This window comes from Fukomys damarensis, unplaced genomic scaffold (assembly GCF_012274545.1).
Source record: "Fukomys damarensis isolate Sample0158 unplaced genomic scaffold, DMR_v1.0_HiC HiC_scaffold_35, whole genome shotgun sequence".
In the NCBI taxonomy this organism is placed as follows: domain Eukaryota; kingdom Metazoa; phylum Chordata; class Mammalia; order Rodentia; family Bathyergidae; genus Fukomys; species Fukomys damarensis.
The window spans coordinates 2,451,849-2,462,014 of NW_022900947.1; the positions used below are offsets into that span (position 1 = coordinate 2,451,849).

General features: G+C 62.9%; 1 protein-coding gene across 2 annotated transcripts in view; it reads right to left on the reverse strand.

Annotated features, from left to right (window-relative positions):
- The window catches only part of Cpz (carboxypeptidase Z), a 15,999-nt gene that overhangs the window by 5,564 nt on the left and 269 nt on the right, over positions 1–10,166 (reverse strand). The window contains exons 2-8 of one of the 2 annotated variants that reach the window (XM_010641770.1): positions 10,012–10,122; positions 6,817–6,849; positions 4,861–5,235; positions 3,230–3,442; positions 1,979–2,175; positions 949–1,110; positions 374–532 (exon numbers count right to left, since the gene is read on the reverse strand). In XM_010641770.1, coding sequence (XP_010640072.1) covers positions 374–532; positions 949–1,110; positions 1,979–2,175; positions 3,230–3,442; positions 4,861–5,235; positions 6,817–6,849; positions 10,012–10,063 — 1,191 coding nt within the window. In that variant the 5' untranslated portion in view covers positions 10,064–10,122. The remainder of the gene's footprint in view (positions 1–373; positions 533–948; positions 1,111–1,978; positions 2,176–3,229; positions 3,443–4,860; positions 5,236–6,816; positions 6,850–10,011; positions 10,123–10,166) is intronic. The other variant, XM_010641771.2, reaches the window with a different exon arrangement.

Sequence of the window (10,166 nt, forward strand, 5' to 3'; positions counted from 1 at the left end):
GGGGCCGCTGGAACGGTTCAGGACTTAGGTGACATTTAGGGGCTGGACACCTGGCCGCGGGCCCTCTCCGGTCGCCCTGGCCTCAGCGGTCGCCCTGGCCTCAGCCTTGAGTCACCCACACCGTGAGAGTGGACCCCTCTCCAGAGCCCCGCACCAGCGCCAGACCCAGCACGGGGTTCTGTGCAGGCCGGGGACCTCGGGGAGCCCTGTGGCTGGCCGGGTCCTGTGTCCTGGCCCTGTCACCTGCAGTCTAGGACCGCAGAGTGGAGGTCTGGCCCTCTAAGGCACCACTAGATGGACGCCAGAGAGCCCAGCCCGCTCATGTGCTGCACAGCACCCCACCGGACAGCACCCCGGGAGCCCGGGGATTCACCTTTTCATCAGGAGTGGGGGAGAACATCTTCTCCTCCAGGGGGTGCTTGGAGAGGTCGAAGGGGTAGGACACCACCAGGTCACCCCCGTGGAGGCTGGCGGACAGCACAAAGGGGACTGCCCGCGTCCATTTCATGACAGCCTTGGTCTCAGGGGCCACCTGCCAGGGGAGAGGTGAGGCCTTCAGCATGGCACACGCCACCCGGCCCCATGCCATGGGTGCCTGAGCCCTCCCCTGTGTCATGAGATGTCCCCTGGGTGCTTTCCCCAGGCCAGGGAGGACCACATCCACACAGGGCTTTCACAGCTCCTGGTGGCCTTGCCCCTGAACTGGGCAGGGGACACTGCCAGCCCATCAGGGCACAGTGCCCAGACTTGCACAGTGCCTCGGGCACCTGGCATGCAGCCATGGGCCCCGCTGGCAAAGGTGCCCAGGGCAAGCTCAGCCCTACAGGACGCGGAACCTGTCAGCTGGCCCTGCCCAGGGCAAGCGCTCCCTCGGTCCGACCACCATCAGCCGGGCACATCCATGCCCTGCGGCGGGTGCTGTGCCCAGGGAGGCCATGCAGCTCCTACCTTACCCCACCAGTAGTGCTTGGGCACCGGGATGTGGTCTGTGCGTGCGCCCCGGGACCCGGCCAGGCGGTAGTACTCCGATGTCAGGTCCGGGAAGTTCCGGTTCAGGTCCAGGTTCTGTGCATTCTGCCTCCCACTGGTCCACCCGTTGTAGCCAGCTCCCTGGAAATGTGGTCAGGCCCGGCTCAGCTCAGGTGGCCCCCGACTCCTTCCAGATGGCACCCTCGCCCCACACACGCACCACCCCGACAGCACCCCACCCCGCGGCACAGGCGCGTGCCCACCCCCTCCACTGTGAGTTGCTAGTGCCTGCGCCACCTTCTGTTTCTTGGTGCTGGGGAGTGAGGCCAGGGCCTTTGCACTGAACTGTATCCCTAGATCTGTGTAAACTCTTTGTTTTGAGACAAGGTCCTCCTCAGTCACTAAGTTGCCCAGCCTGGGCTCAAGCTCTCCGTTCTGCCTCAGCCTCTCGAAGCGCTGGGACCATGGGCTCCTGCCATCTTGCCAGGCATTGGTCATCTTTTAAAATTTTTCTTAGTACATCTTTGCGATACACAAAGATGACACCTTGGAGGCCTTTGGAACATGGGCGTGACACGTCTCCCTTCTCCATCTCCCCTCCATCTCTTGGCCCATCCCATTTGCAAATATCTGCCTTCCTGTTTCCTATTGTCTGCCTTTCAGCTTGCTCTTTCTAAATTGGGTTTCTCATAGAAGAGAAACCCTGTGATGTCTAAACTTGTGTCTCTGATTTATTTCACTCAGCATTATGGCCTCAAGGTGCATCCATTTTCCTACAGATGCCTCCCGTTTGTCCCTCTTTAGGGCAGAGTAGTACTCCATGGTGGGGGAACACATTTTCTTCATCCGCTGATGGACATCTAGGCCGCTCCCAAGGTTTTTAACGCACCGTGGAATTATCACTGCCTCCCCTGCCCCCAGCAGGACCTCACCGGGGAGATACCTGCTGAGTCCTCGTCACCTGGAACCCTGGACGCAAACCCGCCCTCTGGAGCAGCCAGAGAATCACCTCGGCCGCCGCCACCTCGTACCCGTCGGGGTTCATGGAGGGCAGCAGGTGGATGCGCGTGGTGTTGAGCAGGTGCTGGATGCGGGGGTTGCCCAGCAGGTACTCAGAGCACAGGTACTGCGCCAGGTAGAGCAGCATCTCGCGCCCCGCCACCTCGTTGCCGTGGATGTTGCCGACCAGCTTCACCTCGGGCTCCACTGCGGAGACAGGGCTGGGGTCACCTGGGGCCCGGGCCCAGCCTTGAGCACCCTCTAAGGGCAGGGCGGCTCGGGGTCTCCGCACATTGAGCTCACTTCTTAGGTCCAGCGTGGCCGCTGGCATGGCGAGTAAGGGCACCACTGGTCATTTGCCGTGTCAGACTGAGAGTCCCGTGGAAGCCACGGTCCACGTCCGAGCAATGCAAGCGCACAGCACTCAGCTGGGAAGGGAGCCGGCCCTGGGTGGGCGGACGGATGGGTGGATGGAAAGGTGAATGCCCTGTGCTCTCGGCTCCCCGGGAAGGGAACCGGGTCTCCACTAGAACGTCCTGGAGTCTCGGAAGCAGCCAGCCCAAGCAGCCCCTCACCCCACAGCAGCAGGACTTTGGACCAGGAAATTTGGTTTTCCAACTGTCCTGCTAGAAGACAGGAACCCCGGGCTGGCACTTCCTATACTGCCCCCTGCTGGCTCCGAATGGAATGGGCTGGCTCCAGGCAAGAGTACACCAGAGTTACTCGTTTTCCAGGTGGAAAAGCCACTGTGTCTACACCCCCAGCAGGCAGCGCAGCCCCAGAATGGTTTGGCAGAGAGTGGGAAAGTGACCAGGGCCAGTTCCCACTGACCTGCCTGGCCTGGTTCTCGAGGGCAAGACCAAAACAGACTTGCTAAATTGCCCAGGCTGGCCTTGGAACTGATCCTCCTGCCTCAGCCTCCCAAGTGGCTGGGATTGTAGGTGTGCACCACCACACCCCGCCTGCCATCTGTTTTGTTTTTTTTTTTTTCCGGTACCGGGTATCGAACTCGTGCCATCTGTTTTAAACCTCTCATTGGCCCTACACCTTCCCTTCTGCATTCTCCGTAACCAGTGTCTCTACTGTGATGTGAGAGCTCTGCTCCCTCCCCCAGATTCCAGGGTGAAGCTGGCATTCGGGGGCCCCTCGTCCATTCAGCAGTCCCTGTGGGGTGTGGCCATGCACCAAGCAGAGCCCCGAAGCCGCCCTCCCCCAGCCGTGGCCTCGGCCTCTCTGACGCCGGCCTCCACGCAGTACCTACTGAGCTCATGCTGGCCGGGCCGGCCTGAGAACTCAATGACCAGCAGGTCCTTGCCATTGAAGCTGCGCCCGATGCTGTAGGTTTTGGCCACCTGGGCACAGCGGGCCTCCGTCCGCTTCAGCACCCGCACCATCTGGGCGTAGGAGTGGTGGGCAAAGCGGATGAAGGTGGGCGGCAGGCCCGAGGGCAGGGCCTCCTCAGGCTCCAGGTCACCTGGGGATGGGGGACATCGGGCTGGGCGCTGTCCTGTCACCAACGGCTCCCAGTTCCGCCCACAGCCTCCGCTGCCCAGGGACAGATGCCCGGCACCAGGCACCACTACCCTGCAGCGTCCAGGGAGGGGACCCATGCGTCCCCCTGTGTGGCTTGCCGGCCTGCAGCATCCTTCATTATGACTCCCTTTACGAAACTCCTAATCTTGGCGACAGCCAGCAACTGCACACACAGTGACACTAGCACAGCCTCCAGCGTTGCAGGACGGAGGGGAGGGAGGACACCCGGAGAGCGCACTGTACAGAGACGCGTCTGTCAAGTGTCCGCCCCGCAGCCTGCTGCCCTGCCTCTTGCTGGGCCATTTCCTGCCACCCCCGTGGTGACCAAGGCACCTGTGTGGCTTTGAGGCCCAAGTGCCCACTGGCACAGGCTGCCCCAGCCGGGGCTCCTTCCAGCCACCACAGAGCTGGCATTGCTCCCAGAGGCTCCCTGCCACCGTCAGGGGTAGGGAACAGGGCGGGCGGGCCCAAGCTGGGCCCCAGCAGCCTTCCCTGGGGACCACCTTCCACCCTCAAGACTCCGCCGCAGCCGCCAGTGCCCACAGAGCTACCGGTTTCCCTCAGCCACTCACAGAGCTGTGGTTTTGCTTCTGCTCAACGTGGTCATTGAGGAGGAAGCAGGGGGAAGCGGAGTGACCCAAAATAATCCCTCTCCAGCCAGCTGCTCGGGCTTTCCCGGGCAGCAGAGTCAGCCTGCCTGGGAGACGTCGGGCTCCTTCCTGGGCTCCTCTGGCCGCCTCCTCACTCACTGTCCGTCACCACAGCTGTCCCCAGCCCACGCAATGCCACGCTGCCTCTGCCCAGGAGCACGAGGCTCCGCGTGCCAGGATGAGCCCCCACGCCAGCCCAGAGACCCTGCCTGGGGGGTCTGTGTCCCCTCCCCGCCACCTCCCGCCTCCCATTGCGGAGTTGTGGACACAGCAGGTGCTTGGTAAGGCTGACAAGGAATAGGTAACTGGCCCGTCCACCGACGGCCAGCCTGGGTCACCCAGGGGGTGCCTGGCACCATCTCTCCCCCCAGAGCCACTTCTCATCCGGGAAGATGATGTGACGGGCCCTCATTAGTGTGAAACCAAAGGAACGGACCCGGCCTGGCCTCACCAGCCAGCCTCCAGGAGCCGAGGATTTGCGGGGCAGGGATGGCCCTGCGGCTCCCTCTCCCCACCACAGACTCGCGATGACGGCACAGCCAAGCCCCAGGCAGGGCCCGCACCCATGGCAGGTGAGCAGCTCTCTGCCCCTCCACCGGCTGGTCCCTCCGGAGCCAAGCCTGTGGCTTTGTGGGCCCCTCACGTCCCCACACCTGCCTGACCCAGCCTGGCTTCCAGGAGCTAACGTGCACCCCGGGCCTCGCCTCACCCCGAAGCTGCTCCAGGGGGTCGAAGCAGCCCTCCTCCTCGGGCGCGAAGTAGCGGGCACAGTCCAGGAAGTAAGGCCAGGCCATGTCAATGGCATCGAAGGCCGGCTGGCAGGCCTCCTGCAGGCCCTGGCACACACGCCGGCAGGGTCTCCACAACCGGCTGCCCTCGCAGCGGGGGGCCAGCACTGCACAGCCCAGCAGCCGCAAGTCGGGGTTGCACTGGCCCTCGAGGAGGTGGTGCAGCACGCTCAGCAGGATGTACTCAGCGCTGGCCTCCACAGCCTCGCGCGACCGGTGCTCCAGCGCTGTGGGGAAGCTCGTCCGGTTGTAGGTGCCGTCCGCGCAGGTCGTGAGCCTCAGGTCCACGCAGGTGGCTGGGAGGAGGTGGGGTCCACAGGTCACATGATGGCCCACACCCGAGTGCACCCCCTCTGGGCCAGGGCCTGCGAAGATCAGGGTACCCACAATCCCTGGGGCGAGGACTGGGGCCCAAGGGAGCCTGAGAATGCTTTTGCATTAGAGTTCCCCCAAATGTCCTCCAAACTTCTGGTGCTCAGAGCCGGGGTTCTCAGAAGGTCACGGGATCACGGGGACTCTAACTTCACCAGCTAATTCATCCATGGACCATATCTGATGATGTCATTGGCAGGCGACGGGAACAGGAAGTGGGCCTAACTGAGGGGAGCAGGTCATGGCCATGACCTTGAGGCTGTAGCTTGCCCAACCCTTCCTCTCTGGCTCCTCCCTCTCTCTCTGCTTTGTGCCTGCCATGCTGTGAGCACTATCCTCCTCTGCCACTTCTGCCACGATCCTCCTGCCTGGTCTCAGGCCTAAAGCATGGACTGAAGCTCTGAAACCCTGAGCGAGAATAAACTTCCTCCTCCACGGTGACATCAGAAACAGGGAGCTGACTGTGCAGATCCCGAAGCAGAGCGTCCCCACAGACACACCCTGCATGGCCTAGCCCATGTCCTCCAGGAAAGGGCTGGCCCTCGGTGGCCAGTCTGGGCTCAGGGCCTTCGTGAGGGGCTGGGCAAGGACAGCTGGGTGTCACAAGGACATTGCAAGCACAGGCAGAGGCGGGCAGGGTCCTCTGCTGCCAGACACTTCTGTGCGAATCATTACAGCAGCTGTCCTTCCCTCACCCCAGCTCCCCACTCATGCCCCCTCTCCTTCTCCTCCCCACCAGACATCCCAGGTGTGGCATGTGGCATGCGGGCTGAGATTCGGCCACTTTTTCGTGTCAAACCTTAGCAAGGACAGAGCTGTTTCTGCTCAGCCTCTCTGCTCAGAATGCTGGGCTACGGCACTGACTTTTGCATTGAGACAGCCCTGCTGGTTTGTTGAAGGTCTTTTGGTTCCTCCAGGTAGAAAATATCAAACGCCCAGTCTGGCAGGGGAAACCTCTGCTGTCTCGGAGCACTGGACTCAACCGGGCCCTCTCCTGAGTATTTGGGACACATAAGCTTCAAATCATCCCTTGAGATCTGCAGCCTTTCCTCATCTCACGGAGGAAGTTGGGACCCAGGGGTGACACCCGCCCAAATCCACAGGCTCAGCAGAGGCCTAGCAGAGCTGGAGCCCAAGAAACGGAGCACTGGGCAGGGACAGAGTCTAGGTCAGCAGGGACACAGCCCAGCCCGCACCAGTGCCCCACCCCAGAAAGAATGAATCAGGACAAGAGGCATCAGGGTGCTGCTTAGCCCCAGAGTGGACCAGGGAGGATTAGGCTGCATGGCAGGCAGAGGGAGGACAGGGCCCCTCTAGGCGCTCTGTGGCCAGCGTGGACCAGTGCCATCTTTCCTGCATCTGGCCAACTCTCTCTCAAGCTCCAGGGTCAGGGCTCAGAGCTGAGGTGCGGGCCCTGCTCTGTCTCCCACTCAGAGCCACGGGCTCAGCTCTGCCCTGGAGGCTGCGGCACAGCTACAAACCCAAGGGGGAGCCGAGGTACACACCGATGTCGGCAGCCACCGGGCCTTGACAGTCACCTGGAAAGAGAGGGCGCTGCGTTAGGGCACACCTGGACAGAGCGCCGCGTCACCTTGCCCTCCACGGCCATGGCTCACCCTGCCCCCACCTCAGCCTGTGGGTGGAGGTGCCAGGCACCCCCACTTCTAGGTGAGGACAATCTGAGAGGTCCTGTGACTGGCCTAGGAGGGCACCTGTGGGCAGAGTGGGTCTGAGGGCGTCATCTGGCCTGGACAGCCCACCAATCTCCGGGGAAGCCCCAGCGCTGGCCTCGGAGCACTGAGTTTCCATGGAGCCGGCGCTGACCACTGAGCACTGCCGGCTCTGACCTCCGAGGGAGGGCCAGCAGGCGTGGCCGACTGCCGGGACACTGCAGGGGTGAGGATCTGGGACCCCTTCCCCCGAGCAGAACGCCACTCACGAAGCTGTCTTTGCAACAGTGGGGTTTCAGGGCCCCCAAAGCCAGCTGCATGGACCAGTGGAGGGCCAAGCCTGACCCTCGTTAGCTATGCGGCCTGCTAAGCTTCTGTCAGGGCAGCGCTGGGCAGCTGCAGTGAGGGCCCAGCAGATGAGAGGCCCCGCCCCATGGACCAGCGCGATGTCCACGCGTAGTGTCTGAGGCTGCAGTCCGAAGCTGGCTCACACCAGGGCCCATGACCAGCCATCCACTGCTGGTCCCGGGCTGAACTTGGATGAGGGCGGATCTTGGGAAGGTGCTGTGCCCTATCCCTTGGCTGCAACTGTCACAGGCCACACACCTGGCCCAGGTGGCTGTGTGCAAGCAGAGACACAGCACACACTGGACAGCTCAGCGAGTGGAAGAGCCGCCTCAAACCAGCCCTGGGCTGCTTCTGCCCCAGGGAAACCTGAGGTGAGGCCACCAGGAGCCAAGCAGGTGTCTGTCCTACACCTGCATCCAAAACCACCAAGCGCCACCTGGAGGGCCATGCAGAGGTCGGAGCACCTGGTTTCACACAGCTTCCCACAGGTTTACAGATGAGGAAGCAGAGCTCGGGGGACTAAGTCCTGCTGCATGCCTCAGTTTCCCCATTACACACTGAGACAAGCAAGAGTGCTCTTGTGAGGCTGCCGAGGACCCATTTGGGTCACATGTGGGCAGTGCCTGGTGCCACATGGTGACCGACATGCTCCATCTGGGGCCAACGTGACTGCCACCTGCTTCCGGTGTCCTCTGTGCAGAAGACAGATGGGCAGGTGACGATGGCACAGCCCCTGCTCTGAGGAGGGGCCTCGGCTCCCCAAGCTGGTGTGGCCCTGCCTCCCTCCAGGTCGCGCGGGGTGAGGGTGGGGCCTTCCCTGCCCGCACTTGTCCTTCCGGGGACCCCGGTCGCTGGGTTTAGGGCTCAGCGGGATCCACCCTGCTCTCATCTTGGCTGGGACCTTTGTCTAAGTGAGGGCACATGCACAGGCGTCTCTCACTGGAACGCGACCCTCCTGTCCCCGGCAGCGGCCCAGATGCCGCGCACAGCACAGTGGAGCCTGCATGGCTGCCCAGGGCCCAGCGTGGCACTAACTCACCTGGCCACAGAGCCCCTGGCTTGGTCTCTCTGGGCCACTTTTCTGTCCACAAAGCAAGTGGGGGACCTGCCCTGGCAGCCCCAGGACGCCAAGGTCAGGGATGCCATGGACGGCTGATCCCACCACTGCTGTCACCAGCCGGCACCCACGGAGCTGCCCTGGACCCCAACACTGCAGCCTGGGAACAGAAGGGGTGGGGGCTGGGACCCTGCAGGGCCCAAAGCCACTAGCCACTGCCAGCCATGAGCCACACATGCTGTTCAGGGCTTGAAACTCAGCAAGGTGAAGCCAATACGCACTGCATGTGTAAGAATACGCAACCGACAGAAGAAAAACATCTCGCTAAGAGCTGCACATTAACTACAAATATCGGAATGATACTTCGGGTGCATTGGGTTACAATTTTGCTATTAAAATGAATTTCACCTGACTCCTAGTATATGTCTCATGTGGCTACCAGAATGTGGAAAACAGCAAGTGTGGATAGCAACCCATTTTCGTGGATGGCTGGAGAGTCAGCGGTGATGCCCCTTGGCCACGAGGTGGCAGCACCTCTTAATCCCAGAAGGAGGGTGCCTGGGTCCCTCTCCCCACTTCAAGGTGCAGTAGGCTGCTCCTCCTGGACAGGGCTCCTCCATCAGAGGAGAGGGAGGTCATCTCAAGGTCGAACAGTAGAGTCAAGCCTCGGATTTGAACCCAGAGCCAGGCCCTGGGAGAGGAGACCAGGGTCCCAGCAGATCAGAGTCCTGGCCCTCACAGTGTACTTGACCTCCAGGCTCATCTGCAAGGAGGGAGACAAACACCCGAGCAGGCTCTGTGGCAGAACTCGCTGGTGCCATGGAGGGGCTGCAGGAGGAAGGAGCCCACCGGCGGCCGGGCTGGGAGGGTCTAGGTGGGCTTCCTGGAGGAGGCTGGGTCCCCGTTAGCCTGTGGGTCTGGACACATTCCGGGAGCTCAGGGGTGCAGGGCAGGCGGTCAGGACGGCGCCGTCCACTCCCACACACACGCGGGGGGGGGGCTGAGGGGCAGGAGGGAGGGTGCTGGCCTCACAGGGCTCCTCGCTCCCAGCATGCACCAGCCGTTTAGGTGTCACCAACCTGACCCCCCGAACCCAGCCCTGGGGACCCAGCCCTTCAGGAGCACAAGCATCCACGGCTGATAAGGGCTCCACATGCAGGGACATTGCGGCCAACTCCCGGCGGGCACGTGGCCAGCACTCAGGCCCCAGCTACGGGGACCTTGTCAGCCAAGGCCATGTGGTCCTGGTCCCTCAGGTTTCCCACCCAGACCCAGCACATTCTCTGCCCTCAGCGCCACTGCCCGACACAGTGGTCACATCCCTGCCAGGGCCTGTGGTTCCAGGCCCTGCCCTGTCCTGCCCCGCACAGCCCTGGCACCTGTTGGGGGGCGGCCTGCAGGCTGCTGCGCCCACCTCTGTGCCCACACAGCTGGGGACCCGCACTGCCCTCAGGCCGCCCCCAGCCCCAGCTCTCTGGCGCCCCCAGGTCTCTGCTGGGCGGAGGTCCCTCCGGGGTCCTGGGTGCACTCTGGGAACTGTCCGCCTGGCGTGGTCAGACCCGCGCTCAAGGGGACAGAGCTCCCGGTGGGGTTCGCTCTGCCCAGGAAGGGACAGCGGACCTTACCAGTGGCAGCCAGTGCGACTAGCAGGGCGAGCGGCAGCAGCAGCGGCAGCATGGTGGGCGCGGTGATGTGGCACTGGGCTCCCGTGCTCAGGGGCGCTCGCGATGGCCGCGCTGGAGTCGGGTTACAGGGCAGCGTCAGGCGCGCAGAGAGGATG